Source organism: Acipenser ruthenus, chromosome 9 (genome assembly GCF_902713425.1).
Source record: "Acipenser ruthenus chromosome 9, fAciRut3.2 maternal haplotype, whole genome shotgun sequence".
Lineage (NCBI taxonomy): Eukaryota > Metazoa > Chordata > Actinopteri > Acipenseriformes > Acipenseridae > Acipenser > Acipenser ruthenus.
This window is the reverse complement of record NC_081197.1, coordinates 48,228,564-48,252,362: the sequence shown is the minus strand read 5'-3', so window position 1 is coordinate 48,252,362 and position 23,799 is coordinate 48,228,564. Positions and strand designations below refer to the sequence as shown.

Below are 23,799 nucleotides of genomic sequence, written 5' to 3'. Positions count from 1 at the left end.
CTTACCAGTGGAATGTCCTGAGTGACAGACTGGTGGGCAGGAGTTACAAACTCCAGTTCCGCTTCTGTACCCTCTGAGTTTACCACACATTCAATGAGGTATACGCGAACATCTCGAGGGGAATGTAGAATGATCTGACATGGATATCGTCCTGGAGCTTTAGGATGAAACTTCAGGGGCACAGCAACTGCGTCATTTTCTTAAAACATGAAAGTAGATTAGAAATGCTTAAATAGTTTACAGTTATTTATGACCAAGAACTGTGTACCATGCAGAAACATGTATGTATACAACACTCAGAAAATACACTTTATTCATGGTAGACTATTGATTTTTTAACATTGTATAAACTAAAAACAAGGATAACATTAAGGCGTATCAATATACAGCTACTCTCAATTCCATGAGAGTAGCTGTTATTTACTATCATGTTAATATTGGCCAGCTATTATTAGATTGTAGTGTTGGGGACTAAGCTTCGCTGTTATGAGTGCTTTTTCTCCGCCAGGTAAAGTGGTTTGTCTATTGGCACAGTGTTGATGATTTATTCACTTTTTATATCTAACAGACAGAACTGAATACGCTATTAATATGGGTATGTGACTGATAACGCAACACACACATTTAGAATTCTGTAATCATACAGTGTTCTTCAGTAATGTAGGCACATGTAAAAGTATACATTGAACATCTGCAAACTGTATGTGTGCAGTTTCTATACATTCCGAGTGCACTGACTCCATTAAATATGCTTTCGAAGAAAAAATGTGCTTTCATGAAAAAAAAAAGGATTAGGATTGTATTTTCCAATTTTCTTCAACTAAATATAGATGGCACAGCTTGCATTTTTAAGCAGCATTTTCAGAGAATATAAAGGCACAAAACCCTGATCCCTAAGCAGATGAGAACATGCAGCATATATGGGAGTTACTGTAAATCAAGTTCAGTACATTCGATCTATAAACAAAAATGCTATCCCTCTTCCTTGTTTATAAGATATGTTAATTTTTTGTTTACAAATTAACCTGATAATAATTAAATGATGGAGCTAGTATGCCACTGCAGATGATTTCCCATCTGAATCCTAATTGCAGGTCCTTATAGGGTTAAAGGTTTACTGTAACAGAAGTTATATTTCTACCTGTGCATCAAGTATAAATGTCATGTTTCCTGAATACCCATGAAATGCTTTTATTGGACTTCATGGCTATACTGTATAACACAACAACAGGGTAGCTCTTTTTATACCTGGCAGACAGCACTGAGCTGGGAAGGTCCAGCTGCCTGTCAGCTGGATGGGTGGCCCATCAGTCAAAAACTAGTTGTAGTGATGGCAGGTAATAAAAATATATCTGTCAACATCTATCTGTATTAAACCTAAAAAAAAAAACCGTTCTGTGAAACTGTTCTGTGCAAATAAGCCTTACAGACACTTTCACTGGTTAAATACAAAAAATAAAATAGAAAAATAATAAGAACAGATGTGCAATGCCATCTGACAAATGCATGTTATTAATTTCGGTTTACTGTATCTTCATCTATTTGGCTATTTGTTCCCCCATAAAATAATAGAATTCTTACAATGATGAATGGCTACATCTGAAAGCAAATATATTAAGTGTGTTTTCTCTGTTAAGTTTTCCAGGTCGTTTGGAAAGTTTGTCAGATATTAGCTTCTGCATAACCTGAGGCCCTTTGCTAAACTGTAATGTGTTGCTACCATTGAAATTCCCTGGGTAACATCACTGACAGGAATGACACAAGTAAGGCAGATGAGATAGGATTGTCTAGAAAAAAATCACTGTCAATAAACCCGACCTCTGAAGAACCCATGAAAGGAATGCATGAGGAGCAGTGCGACAGTTCCAAAAGGACCAGGGAAGCAGAATTTAGGACTAAACCAGATTAAAGTCAGACTGGTAACACAGACTGCACAGTTCTGATGCAATCTTGAAAAAAGTAGTGGCTTGAAGCCTTCTGACACATGGCAGAACTACACAGAAATTGTGGTAACATTAATGTTTTATAAATATTTTATAAATATATAATATTTTATAAATATATAATATATAATATGCTTAATAACTATGTTATATAGTGTTAATACAACATTGTAGATGATTTATAACCATGCACTAGCCATAGACAGAATTACAGTTTTATAAAGGGGGCAGTTTCTAGCCACCTATTCTGCTTTGGGATGTTTAACCACACAATAGCCATATACTGAATTAAGTTTTTATAAAGGGAACAGTTTTTAGCCACTTATCTACTTTGGGAAGTTTAAACGTAATTCTATTTATGACTATTGTGTGGTTATAAGCCGTCTATAATGCTGTATTAACACTTTAACAGAGTTAAGTATCTATTATATTGAAGCTGACACCCTGGGATCCTTCAAGAAGCTGCTTGATGAGATTCTGGGATCAATAAGCTACTAACAACCAAACGAGCAAGATGGGCTGAATGGCCTCCTCTCGTTTGTAAACTTTCTTATGTTCTTATGTTCTTATATATTTATAAAACATTAATAAGCAACACCTTAATATAAAGTGTTACCAAAATTGCCTTATAAAAGAACAAGGGAGAATGGATAGGTATGGTAACCATCAAAAAATATACCACGGTTATGGCCATACTGCAGTATAATGTCATTTTTTTTGTAATCCGTATTTAAATGGCTATTTAAAGAATACACTCAAGTCAAGTAATTTTTAAACAAGAAAAATAACTTTAAAATTTTAAAACAAATACAACACACTGGTACTACAGTTATATATATTTTTTTTATCTCTGAGGTTTAGTTTTTATTTTCATTTTGACCCTGATGAAGTTCTTTAACCTCGTCTTAACAACATATAATAAAGTCACTTCTTGTACAGCAGGTGATCGAACCACACATACAGTATCTACTTTAAGTGCAGCAAAGTGAGTGTGACAGAGTGAATTTAAAGGGAAGTGAAAAACTATAGTAAATGAGCTTCCCCAAATGTTTATAGTAAATGAGCTCCACTTCACAGTCTTGCACCAGGGCCCAGTGAATCCTAGCACTGGTACTGATCAAGGCTCAAATGTTTTTACACTCCTACTGTAAGTTACAAAGTGAATTTGCAAAAGGAAACCCTTCTGTAATAACTTAACAATGGCAACATGTGTCTTCCCTTGCTGTTTCAAAAGTTTACAACCCTTCTCGCACTTCCCTATTCTTTTAAATTATTCATTTATATGAGTGCGCAGGATTTATTCCATTTGCTTAAATATTCATCAAGACTCAGGATAAGTGAGGAAGTTTACTGTGCTCTTTAATTACAACCAAATGCCTGTCATTCCCAATGAAATTGCTTTGAACAATCTATTTATTTCAGATAAGTATTTAAAAGCATCTGCCATTTATCTATGGTATTCTGCAAGTCTCATGATAATGAAATCATTATTTTAAATGTCTCAAGACGTCTGTAAATGGTTGAAGGTCACCGTAATTAAAGGTTGGGCGAACCGATTAATATAAGGTTAGGAAAATACAATTCTATTTGAATTGAACACTAGTCTCGCTAGATTGTTAGATAGAATGCATAGAAGCTGCTGTAAGGACATACTCTGAAAGTACAGTAGGCTGGTTCTGGAGTATGGACAAATGTGGCCATTAGGGAGATTTTATATTGCAGTTACTGGTTTATTATCAATTGCTGGTTATTTTAGCTACTCATTTATTAGCCTGGTATTGACATTAGACCCTGCGCAGTGCTGTTGCTGTGGTGACCATGACTACAAGCCTTAACATCTCATCACACAGCACTGGAATTACATATTAATTTGCATATCTTACGTCCGTGATCGTGGTGATGATGGGGTAAGCCCATTTGTAAAGGTCAGACAATAAATCATGCATACAGTGCTCCTTTACCGAGTCTTCTAATTAGAGGGATTTTTAGATATCTCTTCATGTGTTCCACTTTCTATAAAGTTTCCCATCTGCATTAGTGTTAGAGAATTGCTAGTCCTACAGTTGTAAATACAGGCTCAATGAGTGGCCAGGCTGTTGTGCTTCCGAAGCCTGTGATATGCGAGACACAACTGCAGTGTTGAGGCATGATAAGATACACAGTAAGTAGTTTTACTGTCTATCCCTGAAGTAGAAATGTTATCCATTACCGATTGGGATATACCTCGGTGTAGCCTGATTTACCTGAACAAGTATGTCAAAGATGCTCAAAAGAGCCCCCTCTGCATCAGGCAAGGAATCCCCGCCCCTGAGGGAATACAGTGCCACAAGCAGAAGGGATCAGCGGCAATTTTCTATTCAGGCCTGCTGTGTTGAAGTGAACACAGCTACCTTGAAAGGTAATGGATAACATCTATTTCAGGGAACCAGGGTTATGATATATAACCTAACGTTCCCTTTCAAGTACAAAATCTTATCCATTATCGATTGGGGTAGTATACCTAAGCTGTCGCAAGTGCTGTACATGCAGCACTGGCAGATATGCTAAAAAGGGTAGACCGGGAGGCTGCCCTTAGCACTCTGGCTTTTTAGCTGAGGGTTTTCCAGTTATAAAAAGTCATTTTTGACATTCTGAAAGGCTGTTACTAGTGAGGTAACTTCACCTACAGTGTAGTGAAAAAAAAACCCTGCTCTACGCTGCGTCTCTTAGTTAATGCCTGCGCTGTACTGAACATTTCAAATATGTAATTTCAAGATTATATTCTACTGTCAAATGCATTTTGTTTTATTTAATTTTTATTCTGTGGTTCACGGATTTCACACAGCCCTATATTAAATCAGGTTTTGTGCATTTGGTTCAGAACAAATAGTGTAAAGTATTAGATATTCCCATTATTATACACATTGGCCAAATAGTACATTTGGATTAACATCATAAGAAAAAAATGAATGGAAAAATGGCATTACTGATGTTTAGTATTAGTTGAGCCTGCCGAGGTGAAGAGATTTTAATTGGAAGAGAGGTTGCCAGTTATTCACAAACAGGCCTCCAGTGGGTAATAATGTGTGCTGTGTCTGCTATTGTCTGAGAAAGTTCATCCATCTCTGGTTGTCACTTAATAAAATAGCCAACTCAGCTACAATCAAAATCCACATAATGCACTCCTTGTATAATATTGTCAGATCTACCTTTCTTATATAAACAACCAAGTCAGTGACATTCATCCCCTGCAAATTCATAATTAGAGATCAGTAATTTGAAAGAGATGATCACTATGACCTATTGTATACCCGCTGTACCGTAGGTATGACATACAGACAGACAAAGAGGGAGCCTACATACAGAAAGACAGACGGACATACAAACAGCCTCCATAAACATCAGATATTATGATTAAATTAATCATATCTGCCCCCTATTTTACTGCATTTAATCCTGTACTTTAGAGTACTGTAATCTGTCAAGTGTTATTTAATCTTTAGTATTTTGTATTTAATTATATCCTGATGCAACTATCACTGACACTGTTATCTGCGCCATTATTGAATCGTATTTTGTCATACTTGTACTTGCTAGAACCAAAGTCATTGTATTTATCTTGCTCTTAATTGTATTATTACTTGTACTGTGATTCTTGAAATGTATTTGTTTACGACTGTAAATCGCCCTGGATAAATCCGTCTGCTAAGAAATAAATAATAATAATAATGACATGTTATATAACCTCTGCTAAAGAAGGTCCTTAGCAAGTTGCATGACAATTGGACAAGTGGTTTTCTAGCTATATGCAAACTGTAAAATAACTTACAAAAATTCAGCTGGATGGACAGACAGATTTCCATTACACGAGAGTAGATGTTAAAACTTCATGCTGATTTGAACTCGGCTCTCGCCAAGATAAGCACCAACTAAGACGTAGCTTTACAGTAAACTAATGTGATCCATATGCGTCTCCATCCATTTACGTTTCCTTCCATATGATGATGTAGATATCCTTCTGTCTGGTGTTAATGGCTGAAGTGTAATGCTGGCCCCAGGGATCAGCTTATTTTGCCTCCCTGGCGCATCAGCACACACAACGGCTGCGATGCTGGCTCCGGGGATCAACCAAAGTGCGGCCTCCCCAGCGCATCAGCATGACAACCGTCTGGATTGAGCTAAGTAGGGTACATCTCTGGGGTTTTCAAGTGGGCACCTTCCATCCTCAGTGTTTCGTCGACTAGCCCACGACACCTCAAGAGGGCTCGACGGTGATTCTGGCGTCCCAGCATCACCCCCCTCCGTCCCCCACTCAACTCAGCCCAGCTTACTTACCTGTCCCCAGCCAGAATCTTTCCGTCTCAACCACAGCCAGTTGCTGCTCCTCTCTGCTGCTTCAGATAAGTTCTTCACTGTGCAACGCAACTCTTGGCCACTGAATCCGACGTCTCTGAGAAACCGGGTTGTAGAATGTGCCACAAATCCTCGACAACCCACTTCCACTGGGTAAACCCGAACTCTCCATCCTCGCTGTTCCGCTTCAGTGGCTAGTTGAGCATACCGCAGTTTCTTCCTCTCATACGCCTCATCTACAGCGTCCTCCCATGGCACTGTTAACTCTACCAGGTGAACAAGGCGTGCTGATCCAGACCACAAAACAATATCTGGTCGAAGGTTAGTGGTGGCAATCTCAGGTGGAAAAATAAGCCATTGACCAACATCTGCCAGCATATTCCAGTCTCTAGCAGCTTCCAGTTGTCCTGGGCGAGGATTGGTTTTAACACCTTTTCTTGGTGGTTGCTCTCCTGGGCGGAGGAATGTTGTCTTTTGTGTGTAATGTTTTGATGGAACAGGTGGCAACTTATTGGTCATGTTACGCTTGTCTTCCAATGCTAAGGCCAAACATCGCAGCACCTGGTCATGGCGCCAAGTAAACCGCCCTTGGCTAAGAGCCACCTTACATCCTGTCAAAATGTGCCTTAATGTTGCAGGTGATGAACACAAAGGACATGAGGGATCCTCTCCTACCCAGAGGTTTAGGTTCTGTGGTGATGGGAGAACATCATATGTTGACCTGATGAGGAAACTGATCCTGCTCTGTTCCATTGACCATAGGTCTTGCCAGCCAATCTTGCGTTGTTCCACACTCTCCCATCTCATCCATTCTCCCTGTTTGGCCTGGGAAATGGCCTTTATACACCTCATCCTCTCCTCCTGCTTTTGCACCTCGTTGACTACCAGCTTCCTTCTTTGAGCTGGGGCCGCCTTGTGCCATGTAGGAGGAGTTGAACTGAAACCAAGACCCCCTCTTCCATGCTGAACTTGCCCCATGATATCACCAATTCGAAGGGCAGCCTTTGCATCTTCCACAGCTTTCTTTGCCGCCCACTTTCTTCCAGTTTTCAACACAGGTGCTGCCTCCCTTACGCATTTATCGCGTGACTCTACTAATGTCATTTCCAGTCTGACCTTGGCGCACTTAAACTCCTCGGTTAGAGCAGAGACTGGTAGCTGCAGTATTCCTTTACCATAAAGTCCCACTCTGCTGAGGCAGCGTGGAACTCCCAACCATTTCCTGATGTATGAACTGATTAAAGCTTCCAGCTTCTCTACTGTTGTCAAAGAAACCTCGTACACAGTCAGTGGCCACAGCAACCTCGGCAGTAGACCAAACTGAAAGCACCAGAGTTTTAGTTTACCTGGTAGAGCACAGCTGTCTATGCTCTTCAACCCTTCCACTGCTTGTTGTCTAACTTCTCCCACACGAACTGTGTCCTTTAGATCCCCGTCGTACCATCTCCCAAGACTCTTCACTGGCTTCTCAGACACTGTTGGTATTGCCTCACCATTAATGAAGAATGTTTTATCTACTACTTTGCCTTTAATTATAGAGATGCTCCTTGATTTAGTGGGCTTGAATTGCATTCGTGCCCATTCAATGTTACAAACATACTCTGTACTGTATACCGCAAGATTATGAACCATATTAAAACGTGTGCTAAAGTGGTTCTAAAGATAACGAAAACTGCCTACATTATATACATTATATACATGATATCCCCCGGCAGGGAATAATATTACTCCTTCAGCATTTCCTGCGATCTGTAAACCCATAAGACTTGTTATCTTCATATTGAGATATGATTCTTTAAGTAGACGTTTTTCAAAAAACAAGATTTCCATCTTGGAAATGGGTGCTACAAGGTGAAAGACAAATTTAGCAAAACATTTAAAAAATACAGCAAATATCTAGCTTCCATAAAATAAACTGCTTAAAAATTACTCACACTCTGCACTGTTAAATCTGTTCAATTAAATAAAACAGCAACCAAATATTTTATACAGTAATGTCTAGAAACACAATTATGAGCAGATGACATTCTATATTTCAACCAATTGAAAACATACTTATATTATTCCAGGACACCCTTTGTGTTTCGGGTTAACCACACTGTCAGTATAAAGCTTCCCTCTTGTCACTTAGATAAAGAAGTTGAATGCACACACAGGGGGAAGTTATGCTTTTTTTTCTGAGCTATGCTATTGGAATTTGTGAAGTAATTCTCCACGGGCAACTGTTGCCTGGAACCACATCAGGTTGCTTCTGCATTTTCCTGCTTCCTGCTTTGCTTGCAGGTAATACTAATGAAAGCCATGAATCAAACTACATAAAGCAGTTTCTAAACAGTTCCCACTTCTTGTTCCTCTAATGGTAACAGACATTTAAGATAAAACCAAAAGTATTTTTACCTGTTACATTTGCTTGCCATGCAGTTTTGAGATTCACCCTACTCGTCACTGATACCGGAAGCGATATTGTCTTAGGGATCTCAAAGTGCTCTGGCATGGTTACTTCAACAGTGTATTCAGAATATGGTGGCTTATTCTGTAGTTTAGTCTGCAGCGGCTGTGCCTGTGTAAAAATATTTAGGATACTGTTATACAGTGTAGATATTGGTCAGACATTTAACAGCTTGTTAAAAATAATAACCGTATGTCTTTGCTGACCTTTGGCATTCAGTGCTTATGTCAATACCCAAGGGAAGTTGCACACATGAGTGGCTGACCTCTAAAGGGTGGTGTCAGAGGAGCAACATTAATCATCCAACCTAGTCAACTTTTGGAAACGCATAAGCACCTCACACAACCACAATATTGTATTTATTTTTACATTGCACAGTCTTATATATATTATCCTGTTGCACTAATCAGATGAACTCCAAAATGATGTTACTCATCTGTAAAACTAGTTCTAATTACAGTGCTTGCTGGAATCAAAGTCAGACTGAAAATCCAAGGAACAGTACTCTACAGGATTTGTCTGTCATTTTTATCAGATTTAGTAAGACAGAAAGACAGTGGTCTACCTATACGCTGAAACCAACCACTTATGATTAGGGGTAATCTCTGGATAACAACAGTTAGGTAGTTCATGTAATCCATGATGTAAAATATCCAGCTGTGACTTATCCTGAGGTGATAAAATCAACCCCTTTCACTAGGTAAAGCCATAATATTATTTTAAACAGAAGATCCAAATTGGTTGTTTTTTTAAAGATTGATATTTTGACATGTCATCAGCATGCTCATTTAGCTACATTCTAAACCACATGTAAAAAAGTTACATGATGTTAAATAGATCTGCACTACAAATTACATGACAAAAGCATACAAAATGTTCATGTTACATGTAAGCCTTGGAAACGTTTGATATGTAATATTAAGCAGGTTATTCTGCTGCTTTCGGTTGGAGAGATGTTTTTGGGTGGATTTGTGTATGTTTTAATTTGAAATTTGAAACAAGAAGCTTCTTTGTTGATGTACTGTTCCATATTACCTCTTTTCTGGACATGCCCCGTGTCGACACGGCAGCCCTTACGCTGCTGCTCTCCAACGTCCCTGTGATCTTCCTGCGTTCAAACTCCAGAGATGACATGCGCTGCTGCGCCACAGTGACTAGGGCCCTTTCCATGGCTTCGTTCACAAGTGGGATCTTAAGTTCCTCTTCCAAAACACAATGATTTGAGCATTTAAAGCACAAAGTTGGCTTCTCCCTGCTATGTCCTGCAAGATTAATGAAGATAGATATTACTGGCCATATTCATACATTAACAGCCAAAGCATTTACACAGTGCACTATGGTTTATGAATATAGGCCTGTATAGGCACAGCAACAAAACATGGTTAGTCTATAAATGCCGCTGGAGAATTACTCACATAACCATCATTTTTTTTAATACAACTGTCATTGGCCCAATTGTCCACCTTAACTGTTCAAATCCAAGGTACAGCAAATAGACTATTCCCCTTATAAACAATTATCATTCCAATTACTCCTGTACCAGATGGTACATTCATATGAATCATAAGATAATAATTATAAATTAGTTGGAAATTAGCTACCGAGCAAACTTGGATGTAACTATACTCCAGGTAGATTTTGTACTTTTCCAGAATATGCACACAATTACAGATAAAAGAAAAAAGCTAAATGGTTCACCCTGGTGGCCTCTCTCATTATTTCGCTTTACTTCATTAGTAAGTGTAGGAATGAGAACACAGTGTCTGATGATATATAAGTGACATGGGCGTTTACTATGCTGCATTACAAAGCTGTAGAAATGTCTCAGAAGGTTTATTTGTTTATGTTGAAACAAGATTATCCCATTTCACCTAAACTAATCGCTACATTCCAATTTCAGAATTGTTATATATACAGAAGTGCTCAAATTTGTTGGTACCCCTCCACAAAAAATGAAGAATGCACAATTTTCTCTGAAATAACTTGAAACTGACAAAAGTAATTGGCATCCACCATTGTTTATTCCATATTTAATAGAAATCAGACTTTGCTTTTGATTTTTTATTCAACATAATATTGTAAATAAGAAAACAAATGAAAATGGCATGGACAAAAATGGTGGGACCGCTAACCTAATATTTTGTTGCACAACCTTTAGAGGCAATCACTGCAATCAAACGTTTTCTGTAGCTCTCAATGAGACTTCTGCACCTGTTAACAGGTAGTTTGGCCCACTCTTCCTGAGCAAACTGCTCCAGCTGTCTCAGGTTTGATGGGTGCCTTCTCCAGACTGCAAGTTTCAGCTCTTTCCATAGATGTTCGATAGGATTCAGATCAGGACTCATAGAAGGCCACTTCAGAATAGTCCAATGTTTTGTTCTTATCCATTCTTGGGTGCTTTTAGCTGTGTGTTTTGGGTCATTATCCTGTTGGAGGACCCATGACCTGTGACTGAGACAGAGCTTTCTGACACTGGGCAGTACGTTTCGCTCCAGAATGCCTTGATAGTCTTGAGATTTCATTGTGCCCTGCACAGATTCAAGGCACCCTGTGCCAGGCGCAGCAAAGCAGCCCCAAAACATAACCGAGCCTCCTCCATGTTTCACTGTAGGTATGGTGTTCTTTTCTTTGAAAGCTTCATTTTTTCGTCTGTGAACATAGAGCTGATGTGACTTGCCAAAAAGCTCCAGTTTTGACTCATCTGTCCAAAGGACATTCTCCCAGAAGGATTGTGGCTTGTCAATATGCATTTTAGCAAATTCCAGTCTGGCTTTTTTATGTTTTTCTTTCAAAAGTGGAGTCCTCCTGGGTCTTCTTCCATAGAGCCCACTTTCGCTCAAAAAGCAACGGATGGTGCGATCAGAAACTGACGTACCTTCACCTTGGAGTTCAGCTTGTATCTCTTTGGCAGTTATCCTTGGTTCTTTTTCTACCATTCGCACTTATCCTTCTGTTCAATCTGGGGTCGATTTTCCTCTTGCGGCCGCGCCCAGGGAGGTTGGCTACAGTTCCATGGACCTTAAACTTCTTAATAATATTTGCAACTGTTGTCACAGGAACATCAAGCTGCTTGGAGATGATCTTGTAGCCTTTATCTTTACCATGCTTGTCTATTATTTTCTTTCTGATCTCCTCAGACAACTCTCTCCTTTGCTTTCTCTGGTCCATGTTCAGTGTGGTGCACACAATGATACCAAACAGCACAGTGACTACTTTTCTCCATTAAAATAGACTGAATGACTGATTACAAGATTGGAGACATGTGTGATACTAATTAAAGAAACTAATTAGTTTGAAATATCACTATAATCCAGTTATTTATTATCTTTTCAAAGGGGTACCAACAAATGTGTCCAGGCCATTTTAGAATATCTTTGTAGAATAAGAAATAATTCATCTCTTTTCACAGCTTCTTTGCTTTATTCTATGACATACCAAAGGCATGCAAGTATACATGATAAAATAGCTTTTAATTTCATCACTTTTCAGGAGGAATGAAGCATTATTTCAATGAGCTGTAAGGGTACCAACAAATTTGAGCATGTCTGTATATATATATATATATATATATATATATATATATATATATATATATATATATATAAATAGATAGATAGATAGATAAGATAGATAGATAGTCACTTATCAGTGCATGTAAACCAAGATACATTTGGAATCAACAATCTAGGCTCCACAAGTACTAAGCAAAGCATCCAATGAGGTGCACAGTTTGTATTAAACTACTATTCAAATGCAATGGCTTTACCTGGAGAAGCACTGCTAACACGCAAGACATGAGGACTTTGCACAGGGAGTAAGGATAAGGGTAAGGGCAACTCAGCTTTTCCTTCAACAGAATATACAAATTCGCCAACCTGTGAACACATAGATTTAGTTCATGATTAGTGTTTTACTGCATATTCAAACTGTATGCACTAAATTCAGATAATAGCAGTACTTGTTGACTGTCATAAAAGTGAGACAATACATTAATTAAAAAATGCAAAAATTCCTTTTTTACTTGCTATGGAGAATCTAAATAATGTATGCAATCAAGTATTTTGTATGCATTTATCGGCAAAACCTCTTTAGTTACCTGCTCATTGCTCAGTATTATGGTACAGTAACGCTTCCCTAAGTGAAATGGAAGGTAGTGTAATTCCAGTGCTTCAGAACCCCCTGCTTCTAGGACTACCGATTCCATTGGACTGAAGAATTCATTCAGGAAGTTCACTTTAGCAGCTAAAAGAAAAATAATTAAATAGATTATTCACTGGAAAGGAGCAATGTCTATGAAAAGTCAGAGGACTGTACTTAAGTGGTTTGTATGGTTTGGCCGCGGGTCCCCCTCCGTCTCGCTGAGGGCTGCCCTCGAGGAGGCCTCCACAGTGGGGTGGCAAGCACAGTGGGGTGGCAGAGGTGGTGATGGAGAACAATGATGAGGCAAAAAATGCAAAAAAAAAATAGGGTGCTTGACTAGGGGTTTAAATAGCAATATGATTGAAGATTGGAGGGGTTAAACCCTATCTCCTGCTCCCTGAACCACACTATCGTCACAATTAAATAGCTACTCAACTGATAAAAAGTATAACCAAAAGATACATATTACATTGTGAAAAAATATTTTTGAAGGGCTAAATGGCAAAAAGACTATAGTGCTAATTAAAAAGAGTTGGCAGGCATTAACAAAGCCTTGCAGTCATGTTAATATGGTTACTGCGGGTGTCATGCTTTTTGTTTTGCTTTTTTACAAAACATTTTTTTAAGATACAGTATTAGTGGTTAAATGATGTTTGTTTCATGACTACTTCATTATAACGTAGCGTCAGTGAAGCATATGAACTGTTTAGCAGTTTGGGAATGTGTATTGAGCTGCAAGTACCTCGTGGGGAATACAAAATCTAGATAAGAACAAACATTACAATAAATGATGGAATAATGCAGTAACAGACACCAGTAAATCATATTTTTGTGTATAAATGAACATAATTGTGGGACAATCTAATGAATCTAATTATAATGTTCTCCTTTTTCATACATTTTCTTTGGTAAGTATGCTCATTGCTATTAAGAAACAAAGTGCCAAAGATCTGTTGTTTCTTGGTTTCTCAAAAACCCAGCTGCAGATCTGTGATACGAAAAGTGCCAAGTACTTAATCCGTATGGAGAATCAGATTAATTAAAGGGCCTTTTAAGGAGAAAATGCAGAAAGGAAAAGGTCTAATATATTCCATCACTTACATTTTGTGTACATAGCCTTGCATTGTTTGTTTAATTTTGCTTTTTGTACATAATCCCCTCATTTATTTTCCATTTTAATTGTAACATTAACATGTAATATATGCTCAACTACTGTAGCTTGTGTTTTTCTCAAGGGATTACTACATAAAATGAGTTACTGCAGTGCTAAGTCATCTTAAATAAATATTTTATCCCTTCTTCTTTGCCTCTTGGGTAATAAATTGGATCAGAAAGGCAGACACTTGAAAGACAATCTGTTCAGTGTCTATCTACCCACAACACTTAGTGTAAGTTTTTATTTACTATAAGTGTGCCAAGTTAAAGGTTTTTCATTTTGAGAGAGCAAATTTAAGTGATTGTTATTGATAAGTGTTTCAGAATATGTCTCTTACCAGTGTTTTGGCTCTAACGCAATAATGCTTTGCTGTCAAACATATAATGCTATGTTATTCGACAAAAGGCATTATGCAGTATCTGCTTTAGTGCAGCAGGATACACGGTGCTGCTCTAAGGGAGATGCTGCCCAATACCTTGTATAATGCTACCTTGTACATTATATATAATTAAAATGGTTGGAAATTGAAACACAAGATACAAAGTGCTGTTCTGTTCATGTCGTCAACCCACAGGGAATAAATGATTTGGTGGTATAAGAAGCAGAAGGTGTTAACAACATATTCTAAATAATGAAGCAAACACTATACAGATGTTGACATTTTATGTAAAGTGTCAAACTTGCTGTCATACTCACTAAAATATACATTAAGTAATATAAACAGGATCCATAATACCTAACACAGGGGTTGGGCAAATTAAAGCAGCTGCAGAATGGTAAACAGGTTTGGCCATAGGCCTATGCAGCCCATGTGACCGCATAAGACCCCTCGCCTCAAAGGGCTCCACATATTGCTTCCCTTCGTCTCCAAGTTTTGTATATGTATATTAGGCTACTATCGTTTTAACAAATTATCCCCCTTGGCCCCACCCCACACAATTATTGGGCATATGTGTTGCTGTGTAAGCGAACTCAGTGTGGTGCAGTAGCAAAACTTCGTAATCTGCGCCCATTGATTGTAGCAATTGTAGTAGAAGTTAATAAAATCTTCAAAAGCCAGGAAAACAATCATTTTGCAGCACAAAAAGCAAGAAAAGTTCATTTCTAATGTTAAGAGTTACTAAATTTATAGTAAACTTTTTTGGGGTGATAAAAATGTATTTTTTGTATATAGTTTATGCATTGTCATTTTTCAACTGTTTTGCTACAGATTACTAACCAGAAAAGACTATAATAAACACTGCAAGACTGTCCAGGCTACCAATCGCTTAAAGAGCAAGTAGCAGGGTTACGAAAAATAGAGTGTTACACGTCCCCACAACATATTACACTTACAACTTTAAAGCCTGTTTCAGAGTTATTTTGTTAAAATATCTGCTCTAGTGCCCACTTACTGCCCACATTGTCAAACAAGTAATACAGCAATAACAATCCATGATGTGATACGGCACAGAAAAGTCAGAGCACGTCATGTTTTTTTTTTGTCTTTTTTTCCCCCAATCGCTGTTCCTGCAGTGATTTAGAGGACAGATCTCAAACCCCAGTGCACTAGAGCGGACATTTTGAAAAGAGCTTTGAAACAGACTTTAAAGTTATAAGTGCAAAAAGTTGTCTGGATGTTAAAAATGAAAATAAAAAAATACAGGTACATTATTTAGACAGTTGTAGCAACATGTGGGGACGTATGCAATATATTTGTGGGGATGTATAACGCTATATTTTTCAAAATCCTGCAACTTAAGCCATTGTTTAGCTATTCATATCGTGGCTGAAAGGGGGGCCCCCCATTTGTCCACTGCATTGGGGCCACAAAGAGGTAAGACCAGCCCTGGGAGTAAATACTGACCTAATAAAACCTCACAAAACATTGTAATTATATATATCTATATATCTTTATATATATATATATATCTATATATATCTATATATCTATCTATCTATCTATCTATATATATATATATATATATATATATATATATATATATATATATATATATATATATATACACACACATTAATAATAATAATAATAATAATAATAATAATAATAATAATAATATGATTGTTATTGTTTAAAGAAAATATGTCCTTTTGCCCATCCATTAGGCATTCCAATAGCTTTTTACAAAGCTATTGCTTGTGTTCTCTGCTCGGTTTGAAAAATAAAAATGTAGTAACACATTTCCTCACAGTTATTATTCACTTATATGTCACTACAAAATCCATACTTCTCAAGTGAACAGTACAGACTTTGAGGCACAAACACAGATATAACCGTTGTTCATAATTCTGGAAACCAAAAGGTCAGAAATCTAAGCCTTCATTGCATTAATCATCCTTAGCTAACACATGAAGCCCCTCTCTCTTATAGTCCATTTACACTTGCCTGTTGACTCATTTCAGATAAAGCTGTTATCACTACAGCATACACAAGTTAACCCCTTGTCTTCTAAAGTTGAAACTTGTAAGTATGTATAGACAAAACATTTATTTATATATAAATAGTGCCACAATTATCACAAAAATAAATAAATAATAATAGTACGCAGGTCTATTCATAGTTTTAAGTTTTCCTTTCAGACCCTCTATAAAAGCACACACAGTTAATGTCTCTTACATGATTCAATTTCTGAATTATTAAAGACCTTTGTAATAATTAAAGCTAAAGGCTCACAGACTAAGACATCAGAATATATATATATATATATATATATATATATATATATATATATATATATATATATATATATATATATATATATATATACACAGTACTGTGCAAAAGTTTTAGGCAGGTGTGAAAAAATGCTGTAAAGTAAGAATGCTTTCAAAAATAGACATGTTAATAGTTTATATTTATCAATTAACAAAATGCAAAGTATGTGAACAGAAGAAAAATCTACATCAAATCAATATTTGGTGTGACCACCCTTTGCCTTCAAAACAGCATCAATTCTTCTAGGTACACTTGCACACAGTTTTTGAAGGAACTCGGCAGGTAGGTTGGCCCAAACATCTTGGAGAACTAACCACAGTTCTTCTGTGGATTTAGGCAGCCTCAGTTGCTTCTCTCTCTTCATGTAATCCCAGACAGACTCGATGATGTTGAGATCAGGGCTCTGTGGGGGCCATACCATCACTTCCAGGACTCCTTGTTCTTCTTTACGCTGAAGATAGTTCTTAACGACTTTCACTGTATGTTTGGGGTCGTTGTCATGCTGCAGAATAAATTTGGGGCCAATCAGATGCCTCCCTGATGGTATTGCATGATGGATAAGTATCTGCCTGTACTTCTCAGCATTGAGGAGACCATTAATTCTGACCAAATCCCCAACTCCATTTGCAGAAATGCAGCCCCAAACTTGCAAGGAACCTCCACCATGCTTCACTGTTGCCTGCAGACACTCATTCGTATACCGCTCTCCAGCCCTTCGGCGAACAAACTGCCTTCTGCTACAGCCAAAAATTTCAAATTTTGACTCATCAGTCCAGAGCACCTGCTGCCATTTTTCTGCACCCCAGTTCCTGTGTTTTCATGCATAGTTGAGTCGCTTGGCCTTGTTTCCACGTCGGAAGTATGGCTTTTTGGCCGCAAGTCTTCCATGAAGGCCACTTCTGACCAGACTTCTCCGGACAGTAGATGGGTGTACCAGGGTCCCACTGTTTTCTGCCAATTCTGAGCTGATGGCACTGATGGATGCTTCCGATTGCGAAGGGAAGTAAGCATGATGTGTCTTTCACCTGCTGCAGTAAGTTTCCTTGGCCCACCACTGCGTCTACGGTCCTCAACGTTGCCCGTTTCTTTGTGCTTCTTCAAAAGAGCTTGGACAGCACATCTGGAAACCCCTGTCTGCCTTGAAATTTCTGCCTGGCAGAGACCTTGCTGATGCAGTATAACTACCTTGTGTCTTGTTGCTGTGCTCAGTCTTGCCATGGTGTATGACTTTTGACAGTAAACTGTCTTCAGCAACCTCACCTTGTTAGCTGAGTTTGGCTGTTCCTCACCCAGTTTTATTCCTCCTACACAGCTGTTTCTGTTTCAGTTAATGATTGTGTTTCAACCTACATATTGAATTGATGATCATTAGCACCTGTTTGGTATAATTGTTTAATCATACACCTGACTATATGCCTACAAAATTTTGTGCAAGTGTACCTAGAAGAATTGATGCTGTTTTGAAGGCAAAGGGTGGTCACACCAAATATGGATTTGATTTAGATTTTTCTTCTGTTCACTCACTTTGCATTTAGTTAACTGATAAATATAATCTATTAACATTTTTTCACACCTGCCTAAAACCTTTGCACAGTACTGTATATATACACACACACATACACATTTGTAACTTCCCAAGAAGATCACAATGGGACGTCATGTGGTCAGATAGAGGCAGTGTGTTTTTTAAAGAGACCACACTTTTTTACACTGTAGGTTGTACACTTGTTACAGCCTTCCTAATTCCAAATGTATAAGGTATAATGTTGTTGAATTGTTTATTCTGTATATATATATTTCATATACTGTACTTACACATCCTTTAACAATAGGTACTTACCACTGTCCAGATCTTGGTTGTTAGCTCTGTCCTCATTGATATGGTCCCTACTGGATAAGTCCGATACAGATTTCAAATGGCTGCCAAAACAACATACATGTGTCAGCTGTGGAGTTACCTAAAATCAGCACAAGACTGGTACAGTAATACCTTTATAAATAAGTCCTATATTGGATATAGCTCCAGCTTCACAAATAGTTGTTATGGCTATGAACAAACATAAAGATAGCAGATTTACCGACTGTTACTCAGTGTTGATTTTTAAAAGGAGTATAATTATTTAAGTATTATGTATTCCAGAAGCAATCTATGTCCATTGCTATGCACATGAACTCAACCTGGTGTTATGCCACACTTGTAAAGCAATCAAAGAAGCTACTGAGTTTTTTAGTATATTGAAAAATGTGTACACTTTCTTTAATGTTTCATTAATAAATCACAAAAGTTTCACCGACTTGGATTAAAGCAAAGTGAACTGGTACAGCTTTCAGAAACTCGTTGGTCTTGCCAGGTTCTGTGAAATGCACTGATAACAAACTTTCCAGCCATCATCCAGTGCCTTTCCAATATTCGGTCTACAACTGCTGTTGTTCTGTCTTTTTATGTTCCATTAAGCTGCTCCAAAAAGAAAACCTTGATCTGGCCCAAGCAATAGATTTTAAAGAAGCAGGTTACAGAACTTTGAAGAACATGAAAACAAATGAAAAGGCAAAATAACTGTATGATAATGCCAGGGCTTTGTGTACCAACAACGATATTGGCATTCAGGAAACATCTCTGCAAAGGAGCAAAAACGTATGGAGGACTTCGTGGTTGAATCTGCATGTGGTGTAAGTGAGGATGTCAGTACATTAGATCATTTCAGGACAAAATTATTTTATCCCTGTTTAGACTGGATGCTTGCTGAACTTGATCAGCGGTTCTCTAGCATCAAAGCAGAGCTAATGATGGGCATTCAGGCATGCAATCCACTCTCACAAAACTTTCTCTCTGCAGTAGACTTAACTGCACTTGGAAAATACTACAAAATAGTACTAAAAAAGAGGAAATACTTGTTGCTAAAAATTACTTGGCTCGTAAACAAGATAATGGTGAGAATCTCGACATGAAAAGCGTGTACAAGCTTTTAGAGCCTCTCACGTTTCCAACTGTAAAACAAATACAGGCCCCCAGGCCCCCAATATTTTCGGTAGCTAGCGACGCCTCTTGCTGTAACAATTACTACATTCACACAATTATTGTTTTTAGATTCAGCTTTTATTAGGGAGCTTGCCTAAATCCCTTGTTTAGATACAGGGTATTAATGTTGGTGACAGGGTAGTTGTCTGCCGTGTGGGTGCATGCATTTGCTGCTGAGTGACAGGCAGGAGTTCGAGACGGAGGTTGAACTTGATATGCCCCACAAGCAAATAGGATTTATATACTGAACAGCTCACTCTGGTGCCAGCAGATCAGACTGACAGAACAAATCCTTTATTCTGAAAGCTCCACTGAAGCCACAAAGTTGCTTCAAAATTCTGAATTTTAAAAAAAGTCACCAAGATGTGATAACTAAAAGAGAAATGATATTGCCTTTTAAAGGCATACAGATAAACCACTTCACAACCATTAATGCGAGAGGGAAAACATCTGTGCTGTAAAAAAATCAGTTCTTTTAGGCCTTGTGTTTTCAGCATTTATGCAAAATGTCACATTTAACAAGGTTAAATGTTAATATTGTTTTTTTTAGGATACTTTAAGCCTAAAAAAATAACCCAGAACTTGCAGTACTACATACTTGGAATGCATACCGTGCTTATAACAGTACTGAAGAAACAAGTTTCACAGACCCACGCACAACAAGATAAGGGTAGCCACTTTAAAGATCAACTTCAAAATTACATTAACATGTTTGTTCCTGATACCACTGACATTTATCTTTTGCTGAACTTTTAATTCCACATTTTGCTTTTGACAATTTCCTCATTAGAATGATGGAAGGTTGACAATATTGTGGTACATCACTTCATCTTGTATGCAGCTAAAATGTTAATAGACTAACTTTAAAATGGCTGGGTCTCAAAAGGAATTTGTGTAACACATGAATAATGGGAATAAGCTGTACAGACTGTTAATAAAAAAAAATGTTCTACAGTAAAATGTAAAGTAGAATAAGATAATACTGGTACTATAATTTACATGAAATAATTTGAAAACTTGTAAAGGTAATTTAGTTTTTTATATTGGTACATAGAAACTTAATTAAATCCATGTTAGAGCCCACTCAAATCAGTAAGTTATGTGATGCATTCCAAAAAGACTGGACCTCAAACATGTGTCTCTAGACACTGATTAATTTGATTAGTTAGGCTGCATTACAGGAGTTTATTCAGTCTCCTAATGTTTGATAACTTTTGTTCATTTTTATTTGTTCTATGATCATATATAAGGATCACCAAGTTTTTATTCAAATTAGATTATAATTTCCAAAAAATGATGAATTCCATTTGAAGTGCTGGTAAAACTGTACCAGTGCTTTGGCCACAACTCCTGTAATATTCTGTTTCTCTCCACACACAGCATTAACAGTCACATCTCTTGCCCTTGCCAGTCATGGCTTATGACTGTATCCTCCATTGATGCTTGAATTGCTTTTGAAGTGCCAGCTTCTCCAGACTTGCACAGGCTGTTAAGCTAACTTGATTTGTACATCTGGGATCTAAACAATTCTAATGTAGTTTTTTGCTAACAAAATTACATTCTCGACCCTGCTCAATACTTTATTTTGAATTATTTATTAATAAAGTCAAACATATTGGCAACAAAAGTTAAGTAACAAATAAAAAATATATATTTTTTAAAAATCCTAAAAGTATATTTTTTAAGCAATTATTTTGCAAATGTGTCTATGTTGTAGCTACTCTTAACTTGTGTACTGGGTTTAACTGGCTTTATTTACAAATGAGATGCACCAGCTCCCTTGTGGACTTCCATGCGTGGTGAGAGCACTGCAGCATCTCATTCACTGCAGGACCAAAGGTATACCCCGGTGTAATGGGGGCATCTAATAGCGGTGCCTTATCCTGTTCAGTTTGGAGATACGGAGCAGGTTTTTATTCACCAAATGCAGCTTCTCTAGCTGCTGTAGTGAGGGTCTAGGACTCTGAGAAAGAGCCTTCAATAAACAGGCCTGGTAGGCTACCAGTATACTACTACAATTACCCATGATTGCAGCGAACGCAACGGCTGAGTATGCCCACTTCAGAATGACTTCTGAGACCCGACACTGCTTGTTAGGGCAGCTAGCGTCCTTGGTTAGGAGTGCTAGTTTAGGCGCTTGCACCAGAGAGGAAATTGCAGCCTCTATGGGAGGAAATTGGGCCAAACCCAGCTTCTCCACGTCATGCAGGCTGTACAACGCCCCCATTGACCGGGAAACAGCCGGACCTGTAGCCGGGTGACCCCAGGATGATTGGACTTCAAAAAGAAAATCCGGGTGCACTGGAGGCCGGCTATATACATTATTTTTGTAATAAATAATGTATGTATGTATATGTATATATATATATATATATATATATATATATATATATATATATATATATATATGTAATAGTAATACATATTTTAAGGACTGTCCAATTAGATCTAAAGTAGTAGAAATGAGAAAGTATCTATTTGGTTGACATGGGGCATTCATTAAATTATTATTAACTGTATTAAACTTTTGACAAGTATATGAACTAACAAATTTTTGCGAACTAAAACAAAGCATCAGTGTAAGGGAAATGGTATCTCTGATTAAATGGTTCGTAAACGAGAGGTAAAATGAGCATGTGAAAATTAGTATTTGCTATAAGATATATGTGAAAAACTTGGACAATAAAACAACTGCGGCCACACAAAGGTTTTTTTTTTTTCATTGGACTATATCAATAAATAAATCAATATATAAATTATAGAACACAGCTGTGTACCAATTTTGATGAACAAAATCTCAAAGCCAGTAGTCTTCACTGATATGTTTAGAAAATAAAATAAATATTCCTGCAAAATGGCCAATTTTTACTGGATGATTTCCATAATAAAACATTTGTCTTTTGTTCAAGTGGATCATATAATCCAGCTGTAAACTGAATTCCAATTGGAAATAGTAAAGTCCTAAGCTGTGCATCATATTTTCAGTGTAGTTAAAGGTTTCACTTGCTTTTCTGTTTTAAGTATTACAATTTAAAAAAAAAAAAACAAAAAAAAAAACAGTAGAATCTGTTTTATCCGATTTAATTGGTTCCATGTAATGTGAAAATAGCATATCTCAGAGGGAATCGCTATATCACATTGTAGTTGGTTTATTAATGTCGGGACATTATAAATTAACAATGTCAGGTACATCAGTGTATCTAAAACACCAAAGTACGGAACTGCACAGATACTATATAAAACAAAGCTGTGAAAATGACTGTAAAACAAAGCATGGAAATACAGTATTTGTCAATTTAAAAAACAGCATTCCAAAACAGCTATGCCCATGCTTTCTCAATCCATGCCAAAGTAATCCAGCAGTATTTTGTTTGTTTGTTTGTTTGTTTGTTTGTTTTTTGCTCTGTAAATGTATGTTAACCCAAGACAGAAATAATGTTTAAAAAGACATCAATGTCAAAAATGTGCACACGCAAAATGGCTTTGGAGGTCGACGAAAACATAATTTCAGTTTTTTAATGTTACAGTAATTATATATATAGATATTTATGCGCAACTGAATCCATTCTGTCCTGCTAAGAGCTTAATTTACTGTTTTAAACCCATAATAAATTGTTTATTGATTAGCTTCCATCTATACCGTTCATTTGGTACCAGCAATATGATACATGCCTGAGGTCCATCAGTTAATAGAGGGTAATTTTGGATATGATAGGTTCAGTGGTATACACATAGAGACTATTATAAAGAGCTTTAAAAAAACAAATAGACTTGAAAAAGGCTATTTTGAAACCTAGAAGACTCGATTCTGAGGCAGAAGATTTACCATATTGGGAAACTGTTATCACTGCAGGAAAGGATTGCAGTACAGGCAATAAAATCTGGTCAGTTATTAATAAATGCTAAGACACATCCATTCTTCAGAAATGTGTTGCTTGCTGTAGGAGTCTCCAAAGACTTGTTTTTCACTTATTAAACTGTCCGAGTGTATTTTCTGTGTCCCTTTCAATGTCCATGAATTATTTCGAAAATCCTTTCTTAAAT

The 23,799-nt window shown here is 37.3% G+C and overlaps 1 protein-coding gene across 2 annotated transcripts in view; it reads right to left on the bottom strand.

Annotated features, from left to right (window-relative positions):
* Nucleotides 1-23,799, bottom strand: part of LOC117405785 (cilia- and flagella-associated protein 47-like) — a 178,965-nt gene that overhangs the window by 99,233 nt on the left and 55,933 nt on the right. For both annotated transcript variants that reach the window (XM_059030139.1, XM_059030140.1), the window contains exons 41-46: nt 18,577-18,656; nt 12,821-12,966; nt 12,491-12,599; nt 9,760-9,986; nt 8,673-8,835; nt 6-199 (exon numbers count right to left, since the gene is read on the bottom strand). In XM_059030139.1, the coding sequence (XP_058886122.1) occupies nt 6-199; nt 8,673-8,835; nt 9,760-9,986; nt 12,491-12,599; nt 12,821-12,966; nt 18,577-18,656 (919 nt within the window). The remainder of the gene's footprint in view (nt 1-5; nt 200-8,672; nt 8,836-9,759; nt 9,987-12,490; nt 12,600-12,820; nt 12,967-18,576; nt 18,657-23,799) is intronic.